Below are 26,571 nucleotides of genomic sequence, written 5' to 3' on the forward strand. Positions count from 1 at the left end.
AGTGTTGTTTTTTCGGCCTCTAGTGCTGTCTGTCTCTTTGGTACAGCCGATTTAGCATGTAGATCACACTGAGGGAGGTCTTACTTAACAACCAAAGGTGATTTCAACAATATAGTATGGTGTTTGCCAGCTTTACTGGGTTGATGTCTGGCAGAGAGGTGATTCAACTGGGACGCTAGCACAGGAATCCTCTTGGAAAAGGGTCATGGTCAGTTTATAAAGGGGAGAAAATGGACATTGAATTAGGCGGTCACCAGTGTTCAACTTCATGGTGTGGGTTTTTTCCTAATGAACATGACTCTGGCATTGCGGTGTTCTCTGTAGTGTGTTTCTCTGTTACTCATGAGTGGAGACCTCAGATGTTTCTATCTATCCAACCATCAGTGTATTTTCTCTGTGTGTGTGTATGATTTCCCGTGTGATTGCCCAGTTTCATATTCACAATGGGATTAGGCCCCAGACCCAAATCTATCCGATCTGTGCATATTAAACGTGATGCTTCATAAGCCGGAACATCTCTATCCTCACTTTCACTGTCTATCAATTCAATTCAAAGGGCTTTATTGGCATGGGAAACATATGTTTACATTGCCAAAGCAAGTGAAATGTCTAATTAACCAAAATGAAATAAACGATAAATGAACATTACACCCACTGAAGTTCCAAAGGAATAGACATCTCGAATGTCATATTATGGATATATACACAGTGTTGGAACGATGTGCAAATTAGAGGTCGACAGATTATGATTTTTCAACACCGATTTATAGAGGACCAAAAAAATCCCATGCCGATTAATTGGCCGATTTATTCTTTGATTAAAAAATATATATATTTGTAATGATGACAATTACAACTATACTGAATGAACACTTATTTTAACTTAATATAATACATATCAACACATCAATTTAGTCCCAAATAAATAATGAAACCTGTTCAATTTGGTTTAAATAATGCAAAAACACAGTGTTTGAGAAGAAAGTCAAAGTGCAACATGTACCATGTAAAAAAGCAAACGTTTAAGTTCCTTGCTCAGAACATGAGAACATATTGTAACGACCCTTGGTTTTTTTACGCGCGGGTATCGACTGCCGCACGAGCATGTTTTTGCGGCACAGACGATAGCACGCTGGACTTCGGGCGTAGAAGGTCGAGGGTTCGAGACCTGCTCCCTGCTGTTTCATTACAATTTGAAAGCTGGTGGTTCCTTTTAACATGAGTCTTCAATATTCCCAGTTAAGAAGTTTTAGGTTGTAGTTATTATAGGACAATTTCTCTCTCTACCATTTGTAATTCATATACCTTTGACTATTGGATGTTCTTATAGGCACTATGCCAGCCTAATCTCGGGAGTTGATAGACTTTTTATTTATTTATTTCACCTTTATTTAACCAGGCTTGAAGTCATAAACAGCGCAATGCTTTTGAAGCACAGCGAAGAGCTGCTGGCAAACGCAGGAAAGTGCTGAAGGGGCATAAGACCGATCTGGGGGTGCCTATATAGGGTGTGGCTAGAGTTTGTTTGGGGAGTTGTTGACTGGTTGGGGTGGGGATGTAACTGTTGGTGCTGTGGTCTGGGTATAGGTCCTCTTGCTGTGGATCCTCTTGGTGCAGGTCTTCCTGGGGGAGGGGGTCTTGCTGGTCTGGGTGTAGGTCCTCTTGGTGTGGATCCTCTTGGTGCAGGTCTTCCTGGGGGAGGGGGTCTTGCTGGTCTGGGTGTAAGTCCTCTTGGTGTGGATCCTCTTGGTGCAGGTCCTCCCGGTCTGGGTGGGGTGTCAGTTTCTCGGTTGCTCCTGTGTGAGGGGCTGTGGTTGAGGGTGATGTCCTTCAGGGTCCTGGCAAAGGTGGGGACTGCTGCCTTATAGAGGTGGACCTGGTCATAAAGGCTGTTCAAGTCCAAGGTGGAGTGGTGAGCCAGGTAAACATGTGGTTTTGAGGCACAGGCCCAGGAAATGCTTGTGTTCACCTGTTGTATGGTAGAAGGGCAAAATGATTTTCCTGGTAGCAGGGTGGAGATAACGACTTGTGCATTGGGGAAAGTGGAAAATACTTTTCTAATCACTCTGAGTGCTGTGGCCACCCTTTCCTGCTTTGACTCTGTTTGTTTGAGCCTGTCTCTATTTTAATGTGGCTGGGTGACCCTAGTTGGTCCTCTGACAGCAACTCCAGGGCTCGCCGAGTGTTCAGAGACCAGATTTTTAGCCACTTGGTGTTTTGGAGAAAGTTTCCTCATTGACACACATGGGAAATACATTTTAGAGCACACTCTATGCCTTTTGTGTGGCCACAGTTGTTGTCAGGAGAGATATCTGGTGTGCTGAAAGGGGGGATGCCAAGAGGGGGTAGTCTGCTGGGTTGGTGGATCCTGCCTTGTCTGTCCTGCTGTGGTCAATGTCTGAAGTGGACTGTTCTGTTGGCTTCTTCGGGGGGGTAGGGGCTAGCTCTCATGACTGGTTGTTTGTCGCACCTCTGCTCTCCCACCTCCTCCTGCAGTGCTGTGCCATGTGTTCCTCTCTCTCCTCCTTCGGGTCTCTCACCTCAGACCGGAGTACAGCCAGCTCTCAGACAGCGGTCTATCTCCACCTTCAGCCCCCTGGGTACTGTAGGGTGGTGGTGTTGTGCTGGTCTAATTTGTGTGTCTGTGCTATCTGGAGAGTATGTGGACTAGCTCTCTCCCTGAGTGCCACCATGTCTCTCTCCAGCTCAGTGAGTGTATCCCTCTGTGATGGAGGAGCAGTGCAGTTGTGGGACCTGGGTGTTATGTGCTGGGGGGGGGTACAGTGTGACTATCCTTGTCTGCAGGACAGTTTGAAGAGATGTGATCAGACTCGCTCGAGGTGGGTGGAGACGTCACCCAGAGAAAGCTTCTCCTGCTGTGCTCTCACGCGCAAGTGATTTGAGCTTTCTGTTCAACTTGTCCGAAAGATAAATGGCTAAAAAAGTTAATGTCAAGCCCTCATATGGAACTGGAGTTCCTCGATCCAGAATGGCTGTCACAATGTCCGATTGATAGAATAAATTGTTCTTATGGTAGTTGCCGTTCTCCATTTGACTCCTTAGAAATGACAAGGTCATGCCAGTTTGAAGTTTTTCAGAGTAGACATTGTATTTGAAAAAGCACTGTTTGCCACATTCTAACATCATAAATGCTTTAGCAGGTTGCGAGCCCTTTGGAAATATCGTTGACAGATGACGCTGAGATATGTGGGTGAGGAGGATGGGCAAACTTCAAGATGTACTCATAGGGCATTTTAAAAAGTAGTTGTTTTTGTCATAAACACCATGGATTTCAATTTTCCCCTTTCTCTATTCTATTTCTACTGAAGGTCAACATAATACTTAAGCTGCATCCCAAATGGCACCATATTCCCTATATAGTAGACTACTTTAGACCAGAGCCCTATGGGGGCCCTATTTTGACCTTCAGTTTTAATGAGGTCTATGTAGTGTCATAAATATTAATGACTTTTAAAATGGCAATTTCTGGACAATCGGGAATAGATTGGTACTGAAAAACAACTGCAGAATCTGATCTCTTATCCTGTGAACAACAATACCCAGCACACCTGCTCTCCTTATGCCCTAGTGTTGTAGTTTGAGGGGATATGCATCTTAGCGTTTGGCACTGTTCTGGGTTCAAACAGGGCCAATTCTAGTACAAATCGAAGGTATTGGCAAGAACTCGTCAAGGTCTCAGATGTGTATGTGCACATGACGTAGACACACCTCACTCATGGTTTTTCTATCAAAGGATGAAGTATAGGCTAATGGGTACTTCAAATGGCAGTTTATGAGGAAAGTGAGTAGCCATTTTCTTTTTCAACTATAATTTCATGCTCCAAAGATCTGTTATAGTGGGATGCATTGGCGTACAATACTACCATTGGGGAAGGACATTTTATAGGCATGTAATTCCCAAAAAGTGTCAACTCTCATTCTTTTGGTTGAGACATTAAAGGTCTCAGTGGTAGGTTTTCTGTTTCCCTTTCATTATACATCTCTTGACATTTGTTGCAAGAATATTGTCTTGGTTAAATTTCAAACCCAACATCTAATATTATCATGTCCACCTAATCCTTATTTCCCAATTGACTCATTTGACCACTCAACTTCTGGTAAAAATAAAGGTTCATGATGAAGTAATATAACGGTAGATAATATTTCTACAGCCAAGTCTTATTGCTTAAGGATTTGATAGTCTTAGAGTGAACATCATTGGATTGGTCATAACAATGTTTTCCAATTCTAGAAATATCTATCAGCCCTATCTCGAGACTGCAGTGAAATCTGCCTCTTTCGCTCTCTTTCTCTCCCTCACTCTCACCTTGTCTCCCTTCCATGCTGAAAGAGACGTGCTTCTCTCCTTAGCTAATTGCATTCAGCCCGGAGTGAAAAAAACAGACGAAGGCTCACAAAGACGCCAAGGCCTCTGCTTCCAAACCTGCAAAAAAAAATTGCATGGAGGAAAGTGAACGAAAGAGGGAGGGGGGTGGTGAGCGGGAGAGAAATGAATATAGGAAGAGTGAGAGAGGGCTTCCTTGCTTACCAGAGCAAGAAAATAATTTCTGATTTCCCCAATGCGGGGGGAGGCTAAGGTGATGGAGGGGGGAAAGAAGTGTGGAAAAGAGGGGATAAAGAAAGTAGGTATGAGGCAGGCAGGCGGGAAGGAGGGAAAGACTGAGGCGGCTGGCAGGTAGGGAAAGAGGCTGGCAGGTAGGGAAAGAGGCTGGCAGGTAGGGAAAGAGGCTGGCAGGGGGAGAGGGAGATTTTTTTTATCCTTCATTTATTTGAGCCTTTATTACTTGTGTATGAGCGGAAAATAAATGCTTGTCAGCAGAATGGGGAGGAAACATTCCAGTGGCCATTTGCTTACCAGTTAGTTGGGAGCAACATATGGCCTCGTGTGACTGTAGCTCCATCTTCCAAGTACACTGCTGTTCTGCTGCTCCTTGGCAGGTCACTGCCTCAATCTCCTGGAACGTTGGTGCTTCCGACCACACTCCTCATGCCAACCCTGCCACCTGGGCATCGTGTGTGTTTTCACTAAGGAAGGTCTCACATACACGCACTTGCACAAACATAAGCAAGCGTGCACACACACACACGTGCACATATACACAGGCATGCACGTATGTGTGTGCATGCATGTGCAGGGTTTAAAGTTAAACATTTCTCACTGGCACAGTTGGCATGCTTTCTCTATATTCAGCTGTTAATAGGCTATATTTGGTTATTATAATATACAGTCGTGGCAAAAAGTTTTGAGAATGACACACATTACTTTTCACAGTCTGCTGCCTCATTTTGTATGATGGCAATTTGCATATACTCCAGAATGTTATGAAGAGTGATCAGATGAATTGCAATTCATTGCAAAGTCCCTCTTTGCCATGCAAATGAACTGATTCCCCCAAAAAACATTTCCACTGCATTTCAGCCCTGCCGCAAAAGGACCAGCTGACATGTTAGTGATTCTCTCGGTAACACAGGGGTGAGTGTTGACGAGGACAAGGCTGGAGATCACTCTGTCATGCTGATTGAGTTCGAATAACAGACTGGAAGCTTCAAAAGGAGGGTGGTGCTTGGAATCATTGTTCTTCCTCTGTCAACCATGGTTACCTGCAAGGAAACACGTGCCGTTATCATTGCTTTGCACAAAAAGTGCTTCACAGGCAAGGATATTGCTGCCAGTAAGATTGCACCTAAATCATCAATTTATCGTATCATCAAGAACTTCAAGGAGAGCGGTTCAATTGTTGTGAAGAAGGCTTCAGGGTGCCCAAGAAAGTCCAGCAAGCGCCAGGACCGTCTCCTAAAGTTGATTCGACTGCGGGATTGGGACACCACCAGTACAGAACTTGCTCAGGAATGGCATCAGGCAGGTGTGAGTGCATCTGCATGCACAGTGAGGCGAAGGCTTTTGGAGGATGGCCTGGTGTCAAGAAGGGCAGCAAAGAAGCCACTTCTCTCCAGGAAAAACATCAGGGACAGACTGATATTCTGAAAAACATGTACAGGGATTGGACTGCTGTCATTTTCTCTGAATCCCCTTTCCGATTGTTTGGGGCATCCGGAAAAAAGCTTGTCCGGAGAAGACAAGGTGAGCGCTACCATCAGTCCTGTGTCATGCCAACAGTAAAGCATCCTGAGACCATTCATGTGTGGGGTTGCTTCTCAGCCAATGGAGTGGGCTCACTCACAATTTTGCCTAAGAACACAGCCATGAATAAAGAATGGTACCAGCACATCCTCAGAGAGCAACTTCTCCTACCATAAGGCAAAAGTGTTAACTAAAGTGGCTCGGGGAACAAAACATCGATATTTTGGGTCCACGGCCAGGAAACTCCCCAGACATGAATCCCATTGAGAACTTGTGGTCAATCCTCAAGAGTCGGGTGGACAAACAAAAACCCACAAATTCTGACAAACTCCAAGCATTGATTATGCAAGAATGGGCTGCCATCAGTCAGGATGTAGCTCAGAAGTTAATTGACAGCACGCCAGGGCGGATTGCAGAGGTCTTGAAAAAGAAGGGTCAACACTGCAAATATTGAGTCTTTGCATCAACTTCATGTAATTGTCAATGAAAGCCTTTGACACTTATGAAATGCTTGTAATTATACTACAGTATTCCATAGAAACACCTGACAAAAATCTAAACACACTGAAGCAGCAAACTTTGAAAATTAACATTTGTCATTCTCAAAACTTTTGGCCCTGACTGTACAACTAACAGGCTCATTCTGTTCAGGACAACCCAGGGTAAAACGCATGTCATCCTTGTAACTAAATCAAGAATAGCGATCATAAATGTTGATACTGTAAATGACACTCGTTTTCACATATAGAAATATGCAGTGCACATTTGGTGTGTGGTTTGCTTGCATGACATATAGGAATGTGACAAATTGAAAATGTAGCTTACTGTTTAAACTGCCATTTAATTAAAAAAATAAAAATCAGTTCCATTCAAACAATAAGAAAAATATCACGTCAACTCACAATGCAGTAGAATGCGGCTTCTGAAGCTGGACCATCACTTGGCAACCAGAACTGTCAATGAAATCATCTCTGAGCTGTCTGTATGCTGCCTGTGCGCAGATCACACTCTCCTAAAAAAATACTTTTGAACGTGTTAAATAACGTGACTTGCCAAGGCATTTAGTAGAAAGAAAACACATCTTCCACTAGGAAACGACTCCTAAGATTCAGTATTTTAAAAACCGAGTGGACTTAGTTGCCGCACTACAAACATTTGTATCTTTCATAGCGAGCTTGCGAGGGACGGAGAGAGAGGGGAGGGTCACAGTATAGGCAGGTCGGCCACCAGGCAGACTGAGTCAGAACCATGCACTAGGCCTGTCTATCAGCAATCAAATGCTGTATCTTGCTACAGAATGCTGTTTTTTGACATTTCTCGGCTTGCAATGTCTTGCGACTTCAGTAAGATAAGGCATATCATCAATGAATAGGCTAGGATATTCTATATGCAAGACTGAATCCTGAACGCATCACTAGTGAAGATGAAGAGCAAGCTGCAATGTGATTTTTTATTTAGTAAAAAGTATATTTCAAATGAATATATTTTTTTTATGATTCCAATTTCCTTTAAAGGTTAAAGGTTTTAATATTTAAACGTTCACACCCCTAATGACATCAAAGCGGTATTTATTCACTTCCTCAACATATCTTTCAGAACAGATCAACTCCTCTCCAGGAACTTTTCTGCCATTTACAGTGCATTCGGAAAGTATTCAGACCCCTTGACTTTTTCCACATTTTGTTACAGCCTTATTCTGTTGCTTGTTTTTCCCCCCTGATCAATCTATACACACTACCCCATTATGACAAAGCAAAAACATTTTTTTTATAGAAATGTTGGAAATGTATAAAAAATAAATAGAAATTGCTCTGACATGCCCTCTAGTAGAAAAGGTAAGAATGGTGGAAAATGCAGTCAGAGAATAATAATTATGTCAAGAAAGTGTCTTTGTTTTTATAGAGGCATAAGAAATGTGACTGTGTAAATGATAACACATTCACGCAGGAAATTAAGAAATTGATTAATATTTTGGAAGTAAATGCTGGAATTAAACAATTCATTATGCAAATGAGAAAAAGCTGTGTGCATTAAGGAAATAGATGCCTGTCTCTCATGAGCGCCTGATTTGGTCAGTGATTTAAGCAAACAAACGCCCAGGCTATTAATTGAAGTTTTGCAGTATGTGTCATAGCAATTCTATTACAAATCGAAAGTATTGGCAAGAACTCTGCAAGGTCTCACACATGCTGTACAGACAGGCATTTGTCGCTCACATGTTTTTTTCTAAGGATGAGGTATAGGCTAATGGGTACTTCAAATGTCCGTTTTTTATAAAACGTGTAAGATTGGAGTAGCCATTTCCTTTTCAACTATCTTTTCATGCTCAGGGTGGTGCAGCGGTCTAAGGCACTGCATCTCAGTGCAGAAGGCGTCACTGCAGTCCCTGGTTCGAATCCAGGCTGCATCACATCCGGCTGTGATTGGGAGTCCCGTAGGGCGGCGCACAATAGGCCCAGCATTGTCTGGGTTTGGCCAGGGTTGGTCGTCATTGTAAATAAGATTTTATCTTAACTGACTTGCCTAGTTAAATAAAGGTTAAATAAAAAAATATTCGGAATAGTGGGATGCATTGGTGTATAATATTACCATTGGGGGAACAAGGACATTAATAGGCATATCATTCCAGAAAACTAGCAATACTCATTCTTTGGTTGAGACATTAAACTGTGTTTGAAGTGGTCACTATACAGCTCTTGGTATTTGTTGCAAGTATATTGTGTCTTATGTAAATTTCAAACCCAACATGTTATATTATCATGGCCACCTAATCCTTATTTGCCAATTGGCTCATTGGGCCACAACTTATCTGGGAAAAATAAGTGTAGATATTTCGACAGCCTAGTCTCAAATTGCTTAAGGATTTGATAGTCTTATAGTAAAGGTATTAGATGGGTCATAACAAAGAATGATTTCCAATGCTAGAAATATCCATTATCATCCCTGTCTCGATTTTAGTGAACTCTGCCTCTTTCTCTTTCTCCGTTCCATGCTGAAAGAGGCATTTGCTTCACCCCTTAGTTATTTGCATTCAGCGCCGCATTGAGAAAAACAGATGCGAAAGCTCACTAAGACAGGTTTACCTCGGCTTCCTAACCTGCATAAAATGCACCGAGGGAGGATGATGGGGATGAGATAGTGAGTACAAATATAGAGGGAGAGAGATTCCTTGCTCACCAGAGCAGAAAATCATCACTGATAGAGCACTGTCTTCAAGGGATTTCCCAGATGTTCAGATAGAGGGTGGCTATGGTAATGGAGGGGGAAAGGAGAAGAGCAGAGATGGTGAGAAGAGAGGAAAGGATGGAACAAGAGGGTATAAAAAGAAAGGGAAAGGAGAGAGGAGAAGAAATATTTGATGAGCTTGGAAAGAAGGGGAGAAGAGGGTTAAATAAGGAAAGGAAATTAGGATAGTGATTCTTGAGGGACTCAGCATGCTTATCAGATGGTTAGGTGAATCTTTAAGCAAGACTCCTATTCTGCTGACAACCCCTTGACAGGTGACTGCCTCAATATCATGCCACTTGGGCATCGTGTGTTTTTTTTGCTAAGGAAGCTAAGTTCTCACACATGTAAACAGACACACACACGCATAACAGAAAAAGAAAGTGTGTGTGTGAGAGAGAGAGAGAGAGAGAGAGAGAGAGCCCTTCCCTCCTGGAAACTGAGACAGCCTTTCCTGTCACCTCTAGTATAGCTTCTTGTCATTATCTATGATGTGAGTGACAGTACACCTTCAAAAGGCACATCACTGATCAATTCGGAATGAAAATGTTTCAGCAAACTAACTAATTCTCTCTGTCTTCACATCTCCTTTGTCAATAGGGGGAAGGAGGAAACATGGGAGGAGGGTGTAACACACACGGAGTATAATGTAAATATAGCTGTTGTCCCGTCTCTGTGGTGACTTCACAGTGGGGAAGCAAAGCATTGTGTAACCTCACATGTTCAATCAATCAAGTGTATTTCGCAGAGACTGCTTCTCCGATGTCATGGTGACGTTGGCTAGATAAGCACAGAAACTCCTCGTCGGGTCTAACAGTCGTCTCGCGCTGAACTGCGCATGTGCAGGCTGTCAAATCAGTCACTCCTTTGATATGAAGTTGTTTTTGACAAAAATGGAAACGTGTCAGTTTGTCACTTTCACGAGATTGTATAAATAACATGGTCATCTACTTAAGCCATTGGCTCCAATCTAGGTTGTGCCTTCAGATTTCTAGAAAATTAACGTAAGGGACAATGTTTTGCTTCTCGTTGACTTTTCAAACGCCAAACCCCGGCTTGGTCTGTTTCGCAAGCTTTCCCGGAATTCTCACGATGTTGCGCCTCTGGGTTTCAAAACTCTGTGACAAGGGTTTATCGTTGACTTTTCTGTCGTAATGTTTGGTGACCGACTAAAAATTCCTTGAAGATCGACTAGTCGATTGGTTGGTGACAACAGCAATAGAATTGATCAAACGCAGAGTTATATTCAAAACGGTAGTGCATTTTAGCCTAGGGTCTTCAAGGCATTCTGAGGTAGTTTCAAAGTATTCTAAGGTACTCCACGGTAGGGATCTACACTGGACGGATTTCTTCATCCCGCTACCCCCTTCACACCTGCAGCGTCACATACCGCACCTGCTGGCTTTCTGTCCGACTGCCACCTGATACGTCAAGAACTGGTCCCAAACCAGTTATTTTAGGCGTATGTGACACAGCTCACTTGCCAGCCATGGTCCCGTTAATTTTGCGCCCTATAGGAAATATCAAATGCGCAAATATAACTTAAGCTCTGGTAATTTAACCTATTTTTCATGTGGCCCATTTATATTGGTCTGTATTAATGGCCTGTATCAGCCAATATGATAGATGTAGTTGAGGAGAGCGGAGTTGGAGACTTGCACTTTCTCTTGAGCTATTTTTACAGCCTACCTTTTTAGGAGTGTGAAGATTTTCAGACAGAAATATGGATGATCAATATTTATTTCTACGAAATGTAGTAAACTATAGCCTAATCATATTTAAGAAGTACATTTCCTTGGAAAGATAACTCCCCCGTGCATAGGCTATTGCCTACTCTATTAAATTGAGACCACACGCACACCTGATCTTGCAGGTGTGTGTGTGTGGAAGCAGCAAGAATGATGACAACACTTGCTAAATTTTGAAATTGGATACAGCCTACACTACATGACCAAAAGTATATGGACACCTGCTCGTCGAACATCTCATTCCAAAATCATGGGCATTAATATGGAGTTGCCCCCCCCCCTTGCTGCTATAACGGCCTTCACTCTACTCGGAAGGCTTTCCACTAGATATTGGAATATTGCTGCAGGGACTTCTATTCAGCCACGAGCATTAGTGAGGTCGGGCACTGATGTTGGGCAATTAGGCGTCATATTTTCAAGCGTGGTGGCTGCATCATGTTATGGGTATGCTTTTCATCGACAAGGACTAGGGAGTTTTTTTTTAGGATAAAAAGAAACAAGATGAAGGAAAATGGAAACCGCACACTGCTCTTGATAGTATCACTGATATTTAATAAGCTTACGTATCGGCCTCACGGCTTTCGTCAGAGCTTCTGTGAATTTAAAACAATTAGCACCCTTATGTAGGCCTCACCCCACCCACATCCGTTCCACGCATCGAAAGGGGTTGGAGGCGAAGGAAAAACAAATAAGTGCTACCAAATATAACAATATGCATTTCATAAATATGACAAAAGTGTATAAATAAGACGTATTAAACACGTCTGTAAAACCACAGCAAGTTGCCATCAATCATTGGGTACATTGTACGAAAAACATTAGAGTAATCTTAAATAGGAACATTATTCATGTTCAAATTCACAACATAACATACACAGGCATTTCATCATTAAGTCCTTAAGGAAATAATGTCTGGAGGGTGAAAATACAAAAGCATTCTCTTTTACTCAGAGTATTATTGATATCCCCTCCCCTGTCTGGTATCTTAACTTTCTCTATGCCACAACATCTAAAAAGGTAGAAATGTCATGCTTTAGGTCATTAAAATGTACTGTCGTGTCTTTGGCTATGCCGGATTAAGTGATATGACATGCTATTCTATAAAATAATTTCTCCGGAATTAATTTTACCTGATTGAGCTAATCATGTAAATGTAATTAACTAGAGAGTCGGGCACCACAAAATAAAATAGTTGACTGTGCCTTTAAACAACTTGGAACATTCCAGAAAATTATATCATGGCTTTAGAAGCTTCTGATAGGCTAATTGACATAATTTCAGTCAATTGGAGGTGCGCCTGTGGATGTATTTCAAGGCCTACCTTCAAACTCAGTGCCTCTTTGCTTGACATCATGGGAAAATCAAAAGAAATCAGCCAAGACCTCAGAAAAAAATTGTAGACCTCCACAATTCTGGTTCATCCTTGGGCGCAATTTCCAAACCCCTGAAGGTACCACGTTCATCTTTACAAACAATAGTACACAAGTATAAACACCATGGGACCGCGCAGCTGTCATACTGCTCAGGAAGGAAACACATTTTGTCTCCTAGTGATGAACATACTTTGGTGCAAAAAGTGCAAATCAATTCCAGAACAACAGCAAAGGACCTTGTGAAGATGCTGGAGGAAACAGGTTCAAAACAATTTATATCTACAGTAAAACGAGTCCTATGTCGACATAACTTGGCCACTCAGCAAAGAAGAAGCCACTGCTCCAAACCGCCATAAAAAAGCCAGACTACGGTTTGCAACTGCACATGGGGACAAAGATCATACTTTTTGGAGAAATGTCCTCTGGTCTGATGAAACAAAAGTAGAACTGTTTGGCCATAATGACCATCGTTAAGTTTGGAGGAAAAAGGGGGAGGCTTGCAAGCCGAAGAACACCATCCCAACCTTGAAGCACAGGAGTGGCAGCATCATGTTGTGTGGGTGCTTTGCTGCAGGAGGGACTGGTGCACCTCACAAAATAGATGGCAACATGAGGGTGGGAAATTGTGGATATATTGAAGCAACATCTCAAGGCATCAGTCAGGAAGTTAAAGCTTGGTCACAAATGGGTCTTCCCAATGACCCCAAGCTGTGGCAAAATGGCTTAAGGACAACAAATTGAAGTTATTGGAGTGGCCATCACAAAGCCCTGATCTCAATCCTATAGGAAATGTGTGGGCAGAACTGAAAGTGTGTGCGAACAAGGAGATCTACAAACCCCTGACTCAGTTACACCAGCTCTGTCAGGAGGAATGGGCCCAAATTCACCCAACTTATTGTGGGAAGCTTGTGGAAGGCTAACTGAAACGTTTGACTGAAGTTATACAATTTAAAGGCAATGCTAACAAATACTAAATGAGAGTATGTAAACTTCTGACCCACTGGGAATGTGATGAAAGAAATAAAAGCTGAAATAAATGATTCTGACAATTTACATTTTTAAAAAAAGTGGTGATCCTAACTGACAGGGAATTGTTACGAGGATTAAATGTCAGGAATTGTGAAAAACTGATTTTAAATGTACTTGGCTAATGTGCATGTAAACTTCCAACTTGTATGTGTGTGTGTCTATATATATGTATGTATGTCAAAGACGTATAAAGTTGTTCAAGTAGCAATAAATAAAACGTCAATTACAATGCCCGGAAAGCTTTTTTACTTATTTTTTAAAAATCATACAATGTGATTTTCTGGATTTTTGTTTTAGATTCCGTCTCACAGTTGAAGTGTACCTATGATAAAAAAATGTCAGACCACTACATGCTTTGTAAGTAGGAAACATTGCCGATTTTGCAGGTTATCAAATACTTGTTCTCCCCACTGTATATCCATGCATAGGCTGGCAGAAATATAACTACCCAGAAAAAATTGCATTTTATTTTTAATACCACGTATTTGATGTGTCACGGGTCACAACAACAAAAATTTTGTTTAATGTTTTTCTTTTTTACAAAAACGTCCTGCCTCTTCAAAAACCTATTTAAATATCTTGAACTTCATCCTTTGAGATTTGTTTTTGTCTGAGTCAACAAAACAGTTTTTGTATTTTAATATAACATACTTGTGTTATACTGTATCACAATTTTGTTACCCTGAATGACACTTATCACTACGGCCCACACATTTTAATTAAATGTGATTCCTTCAGCAATAACACTAATGATCATATGAACTATTATTAGTAGCAGCAATAGTATTTTTCTTTTAGCTATTTTAAGTTTAAAACTGTAAAAAAAACAGGATAAGATGTTTAAAATGTGCAGGCTATCTGAACTTAACTTCCATATGTGTGTGTGGACCCATACTCCACACACATAAAGAACATGGGTTTTACTATGCAACATAGTTTAACTGGCACATGAAGTACAATTTAATTCACATAGGATTAAATCAGCATTGAACATTCCCAACAAAGCATTCATTAATAAACATTCCATAAACATTGTGCAAATAACTGTAGTTTTGCTAAAAGTCAGCACGAAACACTGGATATCTTTCTCAAAGTTATATTCCAATGCTTTGATACACCCTTCACTTTTTTTCTGGAGTGGAGGAAGCAAGTGAATGATTCAGTATTTGAGATTGAGGCTCAAGGGCTTACTCTAGTTCTGGAGTCCAGGACTCAGATGGTTGCTCCAGCTCTGGAGGTGCTGGTTCATGTTGTACTTGTGGAAGTTGTTCAGGGTGCTGCTCAAAAGAGTTTCCTTCAGTGGATTCTGGAGGTAAGTTCATCACCACATTCATTTGTTTGATTTTTTTTCACGGCGCCGCCTCTGATTTAATCCAAATGTTTCCCTTTTTTTTCAGCATCAGTGTGTCATTGTATGGATCGGTGGATGACGGGGAATGACCTTCTCTGATAGCTTAAAAACGAAAATGTAATAGTTATGACACTGGCACAGAATAGGATTCCCATCCATTAAATGTTATTAGTAGTTTCTTAATAGTATGCTATACAATGATAATACTTCATCAAAGTATAAAAGTTAAATCAACTCCCTCTGCCTTTCTCATACATGTTTTGTTACATTTTCATTGCTAATGTTAATGATGACATTACTATTATTTGCGCCTGCGGTAACATTTTGCGTTGCATTATTACACAATTATTTCATGCTAGTTAATGTTGTAATTATGCATTGCTAAACTAACTGGTAAATTTCTATTCAATGCAGGTAGACAAATGCAATTTCAAGATACACAAAATAGCTATATAAAATGCCCATCAGACAGACTACTTCAATTCAAACTTGTACAGTCTCGATTTTTCATAAAGTGCCCCAGCTATTAACTAATATAATTCATAATCCATTTTTAATCCATAATTGTGTAATATTATATTAACTAATATAATCCATCAGTTATACCTTAACTGCAGTGCAATAAAACATTAACTACAGTGTATTGTACAACTTAATGTTAAGTGTTATTCACCCAGCTTTATTTACTATTATATCCTATTCTGTTGCTGACAGTAGCTTGAAACCATGAAAACAATACCTCGCTTTTCTTCTGGATTGTCTTTCCTCAATAGCAACTGGATCTGCTTTAATGTTTTGTTTGTGGCGTGCAGCCCTCTCCTTATTAGACAACCGCATCTACATTATAAAGATAATGTTCCTTGAAATAGTTTTAAAATTATAATATTCTCTATTCATACAAGTAAATTTGAATTGCATGATTAAATGTTGTAAACTAGTGAAAACATGGGATAACAAAGCCACTGTCCTTCAGCATAACTGGTGACATTGTGGTATAACAACTTTTGTTGTGCTGAAGGAAAAAAGTGTGTGGATTTCATACATAAACATATTTAACAGGCAGTTCCTCGGCCACCTATATAAAGTAACCTTGACTTATGAAGATGATCCTTTTAATATTTAATATAGCTTTTTATATATAACATTAAGTATGTTTTCTGTGTTGTGCGAAGAACATGCATTTTTGTTACAAAGTTTACTAGAGGGTGAAAAGGTGAAATCATCAAATATTTTAGATTACCATCATGTGATATGCTTTTTACCTTTGTTATCCTGAATGACATTGATGAAGCGCAGAAGTCCTGAAAAAAGTTATTCAAGTTAAATAATTTGTAGATACAGTATGTCGCCCATTTTATATATTGTTGCAAACACAAACACAATTTTGCCATGGGTCTTCATTTATATTTTTAAATCACTTTTGTCATTAGAATTTTTACCCGAACAGTTAAATTGGAGGACATTTTGACACTTTAAAGCTCAATAACATCCTTAATTTAATAGTTTGAAACACAAATATTTCTGGGTCAAAAGAAGGGAAAGAGTTGAATGATTTAGTATTATATCTATGCGTATCTTTTTATGTTAAATGAATGGCCTTCGGACACCAAATTTACACGTCTCGTCTTTGACCCATATATAAAATATGTTTTCTGTATGGAAAAATGCTTTCAGTGTAAACCGTAATGACAAAAACCAGATATAAAGTATGTCGAAAAGATAATGGACCTATATATTTTAAAATAATATCATCTTTGAGAACATTCACCAAACAATGAATTTAGCAGTGTTGGTTTTATGTTTGAGCAAAATGCATAGAATTGCAGGAAATTTACTTGGGAGAGAGCTGCAATATGTAACTTCGGGCGACCCGACCAAATTTACATAGAAATGTGTGTTATAGATCTAACATTCTCATTGAAAGCAAGTCCAAGAATGGGTAGATCTATGTGCGCTATATCTATACTTCCAATTTGTAAGTTACATTTTTGGATTTTAACTTTTGGTTTTGTATGCCAGCTTCAAACAGCTGAAAGAAAATGCAATATTTTTGGTTATGGAAAATATATTTCAGTGGTTTATTAGTGACGCAATGATTATCTACACTACACATGCTTTTTTTGTCACGTAAACTGGAATGAGGTGAACCATTTGTAGTTTTGCAACCAGGAAATGGCGGTGCAATTTCTGCATAGTTTCTAACAGCCGTCATTCAAATACCATACAGCGCTCTGAAGCATGTTACAGGGCTGTGAAGCATATAGCATGTTACAGTACAGTCACTGCGTTCCAATTTAGGTGCTTATCAATGACAAAATCTGCATTTTGTTTTTTTTTCCCATATACGGGAAAGGGCTACCAATCAAGAAGAGATCGGTACTGAAAGACCACTTCATTATCTGATCTCTTATTCTGTGAACTACAATACCCAGCTTACCCCTTTTCATCTACTGCTAAAGTAGTAGTGTTGTAGTTTTGAGGGGATATTTGGGTGTGTTTAGTTTTTTCTCTCTTAGTTTGGCATTGTTCGGGGTTCAGACAGTGACAATTCTTGCACAGTTCTAGTGTTAATCGAAAGTATTGGCAAGGTCTCTCACGTGCACACATGACGTACAGACATGTCAGTCTCACTTTTTTTCTATCAATGGTGTAATATAGCTAATGGGTACGTCAAATCGCAGTTTCTGAGGCTAAGTGAGACTGGAGTAGATGTTTCCTTTCTAGTCAATTTTTTTTTCATGCTCAAAGGATCCATGATAGTGAGTGCGACGCATTGGCGTACAATAATACCATTGGGGTAGGAAGACATTTGATAGGCATATAATTCACATTTCTTTGCAATCTTCATTCTTTGGTTAAGACATTAAATTGGGGTCTCAGTGGTACGTTTTCCATTTTCCTTTCATTATACATCTCTTGGCATTTGTTGCAAGTATATTGTCTTGGATAAATTTCAAACCCAACATCTAATATTATCATGGCCACCTAATCATTTGTTCCCAATTGGCTCGTTTGACTTATTTTTTTAAATAAAGGTTAATGATGAAGTAATATAACAGTAGATAATATTTCTACAGCCAAGTCTCAAATTGCTTAAATATTTGATAGTCTTATAGTAAAGGTATTAGATGGGTCATACCAAAGAATGATTTCCAATGCTAGGAATATCCATTATCATCCCTGTCTCGAGACTGCAGTGAACTCTGCCACTCTCTCGCTCACTCTCTCCCCCTTCCATGCTGAAAGAGACATGTGCTTCTCTCCTAAGCTAATCGCATTCAGCCCTGCAGGCTCACTAAGATGTGATGGCTTACCTCGGATTCCAAACCTGCAACACAAAAAAAAGCACAGAGGGAAGAGAATGAGAGGGAGGTGAGAAAAAACTAATATAGGAAGAGTGAGAGAGGCAGAAAGAGGGTTTTCCTTGCTCACTAGAGCAGAAAATTATCTCTGATAGAGCACTGTCTTCAAGGGATTTCCCAGATGTTCAGATAGAGGGTGGCTATGGTAATGGAGGGGGAAAGGAGAAGAGCAGAGATGGTGAGAAGAGAGGAAAGGATGGAACAAGAGGGGATAAAAAAAAAAGGGAAAGGAGAGAGGAGAAGAAATATTTGATGAGCTTGGAAAGAAGGGGAGAAGAGGGTTAAATAAGGAAAGGAAATTAGGATAGTGATTCTTGTGGGACTCAGCATGCGTATCAGATAGTTAGGAGCCAGCCTCGTGTGACTGTGAGGAGCTGAGAAGCACCATATTCCTGAATCTTTAATCAGGACTCCTGTTCTGCTGCCAACACCTGGACAGGTGACTGCCTCAATATCCTGGAACTTTGGTGCTTCCGCACACTCTACTCATGCCAACAACACCCCCTGGGCATTGTGTGTGTGTTTTAGCTAAGGTCTCACTCTCACCAAGCACACACTGACATACTCAGTCACACACACAAATAACAGAAAAAGAAAGCACAAAAATGTGTGTGTGTGCACGTGAGACCTTGGCTTCCCTCTTGAAAACTTGGGACAGCCTTTCCAGTAACCTCAAGTATCTTCTCATTATCTATGATGCTTTGCATGATGGTACACCTTCAAGAGGCAAAACGCTGATAAATTCTGAATGAAAATGCATCAGCACGGAGTTGCATTATCCTGTCTTAGATTCCTTTCGTTTGCCAAGATATCCCATGACACACACCAATGTTTAAAGCTAAAACAGCTCATTCTCTCGGTTCTCACATCTCCTTAGCCTATAGGGGGAAGGAGGAAACATGTGAGGATGGTGTAACACACTTCCTGTACGATCGCTGGAGCGTGGCCACAACGCTAGTGTCCCACCTGGCCAACATCCAGTGAGATTGCAAAGATTGCAGAGTGTCAAATCAGAAATACTCATTATAATAAATCAGGAAAGATGCAACTATTTTACATAGGTTTAAAGACTAACTTCTTGTGATTCCAACCACGGTGTCAGATTTCAAAAATGCTTTACGGCGAAAGCATACCTCACGATTATTTGAGAACATTGCCCAGCAGACAAATCATTACAAACAGTAACCAGCCAAGTAGAAGAGTTACACAAGTCAGAAATAGAGAGAAAATTAATCACTTACCTTGAAAGATCTTCATATGGTTGCACACAGAAGACATTCATTTATTCTATAAATGTTCCCTTTGTTCGATAATCTCTTTATATCCAAAAACCTCAGTTTAGTTCAACAAATGATACTTCCTGAATGGATTTTTCTCAGGTTTTCGCCTGCCAAATCAATTCTGTTATATTCAGACACTATTTTAACAGATTTGGAAACTTGAGTGTTTTCTATCCAAATCTACCAATTATATGCATATCCTATCTTCTGGGCCTGAGTAGAAGACAGTTTAATTTGGGCACGCTTTTCATCCAAAATTCCAAATGCTGCCCCCTACCCTAGAGAAGTTAACCTCATGTTCTATTTCCCTTTGGTACTATTGTACATTCCACGTTGTTTCAACACACCTAAACAGGAATGTAATGGGCACAGGAAGAAGTTTTACCCCATAAAACCTCATAATACATCAGAATACTTTAACTGCCTCAGACTACCTTGAAGGCCCTGTGCTAAAACACATCGCCGTTCTGAATACATCTCTGCGTTTTATAAGTTCTATAGCAATGCATAGACCTTTTGAAATTACATATATTTTTTTCCAACCCAAGCGCCTTGAACCAGATCCATTAATATACATATACGGCTCTGCCCTCGAACCATAGAAATGAATGAAGATAGGTTATGCCTTGAACATCCTTGAGACGTAAGCTCTGAACCTACTGTGACTGTTTCTCTGTCTGAATAACCACTTAGCTTCTAATAGTGTAGATCTCAAACATTAAGAGGAATCCACAGCTTAGGGCAGCAGAGCAGAACATTATATACAGGTAAATGACAAAATAAAGGAAACACTTGAGTAAATGAGGGATATAAGTACATTAAAAGCAGGCTTCCACACAGATGGAATTCCTGCGTTAATTAAGCAATTAACATGTCATCATTCTTAGGGTCATGTATAAAAATGCCCAGTTGCCCATTATTTTGGCTAGAAGAGATATCAGTGACTTTGAAAGAGGCGTCTTAAAGGAGCGTAGGGGGTTTAAAGGGTGTCACCAGATCTCAACCCAATTGAACACTAATGTGAGATTCTGGAGTGGCGCTTGAGACTGCGCTTTCCACCACCATCAACAAAACACCAAATTATCAATTTTTTTGTGAAAGAATGGTGTTGCATGCATCCCTCTGAAAGTTGCAGAAACGTGTAGAATCTATGCCACGGTGCATTGAAGCTGTTCTGACTCGTGGTGGCCCAATGCCCTATTAAGACACTTTATGTTGGGGTTTCCTTTATTTTAGCAGTATAATATACCGCAATAGCAAGGAGCCAACCGTCAGCTAATTAGTGTTTTGTTCATTATTGCTGCTAATGTCAGTGTATCGACGAGGGAGAGCAAGAGAAAGGATGGAGCGGGGAGAAAGAAGAGGGAAAGGATGGAGCGGAGAGACGGAAGAGAGAAAGGATGGAGCGGAGAGACAGGAAGGATGGAGTGGAGAGACGGAAGAGAGAAAGGATGGAGCGGGGAGACGGAAGAGAGGAAGGATGGAGCGGGGAGACAGAGGAAGGATGGAGCGGGGAGACAGGAAGGATGGAGCGGGGAGACAGGAAGGATGGAGCGGGGAGACAGGAAGGATGGAGCGGGGAGACAGGAAGGATGGAGCGGGGAGACAGGAAGGATGGAGCGGGGAGACAGGAAGGATGGAGCGGGGAGACAGGAAGGATGGAGCGGGGAGACAGGAAGGATGGAGCGGGGAGACAGGAAGGATGGAGCGGGGAGACAGGAAGGATGGAGCGGGGAGACAGGAAGGATGGAGCGGGGAGACAGGAAGGATGGAGCGGGGAGACAGGAAGGATGGAGCGGGAGACAGGAAGGATGGAGCGGGGAGACGGAAGAGAGGAAGGATGGAGCGGGGAGACGGAAGAGAGGAAGGATGGAGCGGGGAGACGGAAGAGAGGAAGGATGGAGCGGGGAGACGGAAGAGAGGAAGGATGGAGCGGGGAGACGGAAGAGAGGAAGGATGGAGCGGGGGAGCGGAAGAGAGGAAGGATGGAGGGGGAGACGGAGGAAGGATGGAGCGGGGAGACGGAAGAGAGGAAGGATGGAGCGGGGGAGACGGGGAGACGGAAGAGAGGAAGGATGGAGCGGGGAGACGGAAGAGAGGAAGGATGGAGCGGGGAGACGGAAGGAGGAAGGATGGAGCGGGGAGACGGAAGAGAGGAAGGATGGAGCGGGGAGACGGAAGAGAGGAAGGATGGAGCGGGGAGACGGAAGAGAGGAAGGATGGAGCGGGGAGACGGAAGAGAGGAAGGATGGAGCGGGGAGACGGAAGAGAGGAAGGATGGAGCGGGGAGACGGAAGAGAAAGGAATTAGAGGATAGAAGGAGAAAAGGACAGGAGAAGGGAAGCAGACAGTGAAGGAGAGCCAAAAAATAGGGGGATATAGAGAATTGGAAACTTGGTACACGATGAGGACTTGGGGTTGGGAAACGTGTCAAATGGAGAGGGGGAGTGGAGGGCAGACTGAGGGAGTTGGGAGACATGCACATTTAGAATGATAGGGGAGAGGGAGCAAGAGAGACCGAAGGACAGAGATTGGAATTGAAGGAGAGAGCCGCATAGAGGGAAAGAATCAAATCAAATCAAATTTTATTTGTCACATACACATGGTTAGCAGATGTTAATGCGAGTGTAGCGAAATGCTTGTGCTTCTGGTTCCGACAATGCAGTAATAACCAACAAGTAATCTAACTAACAATTCCAAAACTACTGTCTTATACACAGTGTAAGGGGATAAAGAATATGTACATAAAGATACAGTGCCTTGCGAAAGTATTCGGCCCCCTTGAACTTTGCGACCTTTTGCCACATTTCAGGCTTCAAACATAAAGATATAAAACTGTATTTTTTTGTGAAGAATCAACAACAAGTGGGACACAATCATGAAGTGGAACGACATTTATTGGATATTTCAAACTTTTTTAACAAATCAAAAACTGGAAAATTGGGCGTGCAAAATTATTCAGCCCCCTTAAGTTAATACTTTGTAGCGCCACCTTTTGCTGCGATTACAGCTGTAAGTCGCTTGGGGTATGTCTCTATCAGGTTTGCACATCGAGAGACTGACATTTTTTCCCATTCCTCCTTGTAAAACAGCTCGAGCTCAGTGAGGTTGGATGGAGAGCATTTGTGAACAGCAGTTTTCAGTTCTTTCCACAGATTCTCGATTGGATTCAGGTCTGGACTTTGACTTGGCCATTCTAACACCTGGATATGTTTATTTTTGAACCATTCCATTGTAGATTTTGCTTTATGTTTTGGATCATTGTCTTGTTGGAAGACAAATCTCCGTCCCAGTCTCAGGTCTTTTGCAGACTCCATCAGGTTTTCTTCCAGAATGGTCCTGTATTTGGCTCCATCCATCTTGCCATCAATTTTAACCATCTTCCCTGTCCCTGCTGAAGAAAAGCAGGCCCAAACCATGATGCTGCCACCACCATGTTTGACAGTGGGGATGGTGTGTTCAGGGTGATGAGCTGTGTTGCTTTTACGCCAAACATAACGTTTTGCATTGTTGCCAAAAAGTTCAATTTTGGTTTCATCTGACCAGAGCACCTTCTTCCACATGTTTGGTGTGTCTCCCAGGTGGCTTGTGGCAAACTTTAAATGACACTTTTTATGGATATCTTTAAGAAATTGCTTTCTTCTTGCCATTCTTCCATAAAGGCCAGATTTGTGCAATATACGACTGATTGTTGTCCTATGGACAGAGTCTCCCACCTCAGCTGTAGATCTCTGCAGTTCATCCAGAGTGATCATGGGCCTCTTGGCTGCATCTCTGATCAGTCTTCTCCTTGTATGAGCTGAAAGTTTAGAGCTACGGCCAGGTCTTGGTAGATTTGCAGTGGTCTGATACGCCTTCCATTTCAATATTATCGCTTGCACAGTGCTCCTTGGGATGTTTAAAGCTTGGGAAATCTTTTTGTATCCAAATCCGGCTTTAAACTTCTTCAAAACAGTATCTCGGACCTGCCTGGTGTGTTCCTTGTTCTTCATGATGCTCTCTGCGCTTTTAACGGACCTCTGAGACTATCACAGTGCAGGTGCATTTATACGGAGACTTGATTACACACAGGTGGATTGTATTTATCATCATTAGTCATTTAGGTCAACATTGGATCATTCAGAGATCCTCACTGAACATCTGGAGAGAGTTTGCTGCACTGAAAGTAAAGGGGCTGAATAATTTTGCACGCCCAATTTTTCAGTTTTTGATTTGTTAAAAAAGTTTGAAATATCCAATAAATGTCGTTCCACTTCATGATTGTGTCCCACTTGTTGTTGATTCTTCACAAAAAAATAGTTTTATATCTTTGTTTGAAGCCTGAAATGTGGCAAAAGGTCGCAAAGTTCAAGGGGGCCGAATACTTTCGCAAGGCACTGTATATGAATGAGTGATGGTACAGAGCAGCATAGGCAAGATACAGTAGATGGTATCGAGTACAGTATATACATATGAGATGAGTATGTAAACAGTGGCATAGTTAAAGTGGCTAGTGATACATGTATTACATAAGGATGCAGTAGATGATATAGAGTACAGTATATACGTATGCATATGAGATGAATAATGTAGGGTATGTAACATATAAGGTAGCATTGTTTAAAGTGGCTAGTGATATATTTTACATCATTTTACATCATTAAAGTGGCTGGAGTTGAGTCAGTGTCAGTGTGTTGGCAGCAGCCACTCAATGTTAGTGGTGGCTGTTTAACAGTCTGATGGCCTTGAGATAGAAGCTGTTTTTCAGTCTCTCGGTCCCAGCTTTGATGCACCTGTACTGACCTCGCCTTCTGGATGATAGCGGGGTGAACAGGCAGTGGCTCGGGTGGTTGTTGTCCTTGATGATCTTTATGGCCTTCCTGTAACATCGGGTGGTGTAGGTGTCCTGGAGGGCAGGTAGTTTGCCCCCGGTGATGCGTTGTGCAGACCTCACTACCCTCTGGGGAGCCTTACGATTGTGGGCGGAGCAGTTGCCGTACCAGGCGGTGATACAGCCCGCCAGGATGCTCTCGATTGTGCATCTGTAGAAGTTTGTGAGTGCTTTTGGTGACAAGCCGAATTTCTTCAGCCTCCTGAGGTTGAAGAGGCGCTGCTGCGCCTTCTTCACGATGCTGTCTGTGTGAGTGGACCAATTCAGTTTGTCTGTGATGTGTATGCCGAGGAACTTAAAACTTGCTTTCCACTACTGTTCCATCGATGTGGATAGGGGGGTGTTCCCTCTGCTGTTTCCTGAAGTCCACAATCATCTCCTTAGTTTTGTTGACGTTGAGTGTGAGGTTATTTTCCTGATGGAGACAGAGGGAGTCTGGGGAGGACTGATTGGGGGATGTAATGAGCTGTAGCAGACAGTCGGCTCCAAGGGGACCAACAGAGAAGCTCCGCTCTCCCTCTACGACCTAGTTTGTGATCCCACCGAGAGGTAGCCGTCGCGCACACAAGACCCCACACACACACTTCCTCGTTCTCTCTCTCTCCCAAGCACTTATGCACAGACAGTCACATGGATCCCCAGTACCACTCCACAAGTTCTCTCTGCTCCACTTCTCTCTCTAGTACAGTATGTCCTCTGACACCCTTCTCCATCTCTTCTCTGTTTGTTTTGGCTGTGGATCAAAGTCTCCTCCTGCTTCTCTATCTCTCATTCTGTCTACATGGCCTTGTCTCTATTCATGTTCCATGTCCTGTTTGAGAAGACTCTCGTGTGCCACTTTGACCTCTGTCCTAAAAGTTCATTACCACAACAAACACAGTGGGAGATCTAAATGTAATGGCCACCTGAGGTTTGTTGTGGGGAGTTATTACACAGTGTTAGTTTGGACTTTGTCTGGGTACATGCTTGAATGTCCAGATGAGAATACGTGTGCTGGACAGCTGGTGGTGAGGTTCTGCATAATTCAAGCATTGGATTTGTGTAACGCATGCGCGCCCGAGTGCACGCTCACAGAATACACACACACACACACCCCACACACACAATCCCCACACCTGTGTTCCCCTTGATAATAATGACTAAGCCCTATCTGAGATCTCAACCCAGCTGCTATATTTGCTGCCTCAGCAGTGCTATATCGTGCCTTGCCTCTCCTCTACCTTTTAAACATCACCCTGCTGGGAACGCACTGGACCTGCTACCAGCCGGGCCTGTCCAAGCACGATAATACCCTCTTCACTGTGGGAGTCACAGTGCGGTCCAAATAGACCTGGATGTACCCTGCGTGTATCCCTTTGTGACCTGACCTTATTGACCTTAAACTTATTGTTTTTGTGACAGCAAAAACAAAATTCACTGTGAAAACAAACATGTTTCTTTGTGGTTGACACAGCAGTGCTTCCACACATACTGTCTGCAAACGTTCAGTGGTTTACAGATGAAACATTTTTATAGCACTTTTGTTTGCTTTCTTGCTGCCCTGATTGGACTGGATCTCTGTTTGTGCCCCCAGGTTTTGCATGCAGAAAAGTGCCAAGCTGGTGCCAGGAGTGACGTTGGACCTCATTGAGAAGTAAGTACTGCTGTGGTAACTCTCCCGCTTTCATTTCTGCTTTCTTTACTTTATATTGCTTTTCTTTTGTTCTTTCAGCGAGTAGTGTAGTTTGGACCAATTTAAAGCCCTACTATTTCTTTTGTAAAGATCTGTTGTTTTTTTTATGGATGGATTTGAGTATGTTCTTGTTGTGAGTGATACAAATATGCCAGATAAAAGGACGTACAGATGCAATTCCACTCGTTTTGAGAACATAAGGCAGCTTACAGCCCCTAGAGCTCTCTCTACCCCAACTACACAGAGAGACTACGTTCACACGCTCACATAACAGGAAAACAACAGACTACGCTCACATAACAGGAAAACAACAGACTACGTTCACACGCTCACATAACAGGAAAACAACAGACTACGCTCACATAACAGGAAAACAACAGACTACGTTCACACGCTCACATAACAGGAAAACAAGACAGAGAGACTACGTTCACACGCTCACATAACAGGAAAACAAGACAGAGAGACTACGTTCACATAACAGGAAAACAAGACAGAGAGACTACGTTCACACGCTCACGCTCACATAACAGGAAAACAACAGACTACGTTCACACG

General features: G+C 41.9%; 1 protein-coding gene across 1 annotated transcript in view; it reads left to right on the forward strand.

The window, feature by feature from the left end:
* LOC112245614 (regulatory-associated protein of mTOR-like) overlaps positions 1-26,571 on the forward strand; it is a 184,045-nt gene that overhangs the window by 79,260 nt on the left and 78,214 nt on the right. The window contains 1 exon segment of the mRNA XM_042302607.1: positions 25,915-25,974. Coding sequence (XP_042158541.1) covers positions 25,915-25,974 — 60 coding nt within the window.

Source organism: Oncorhynchus tshawytscha, linkage group LG02, assembly GCF_018296145.1.
Source record: "Oncorhynchus tshawytscha isolate Ot180627B linkage group LG02, Otsh_v2.0, whole genome shotgun sequence".
Lineage (NCBI taxonomy): Eukaryota > Metazoa > Chordata > Actinopteri > Salmoniformes > Salmonidae > Oncorhynchus > Oncorhynchus tshawytscha.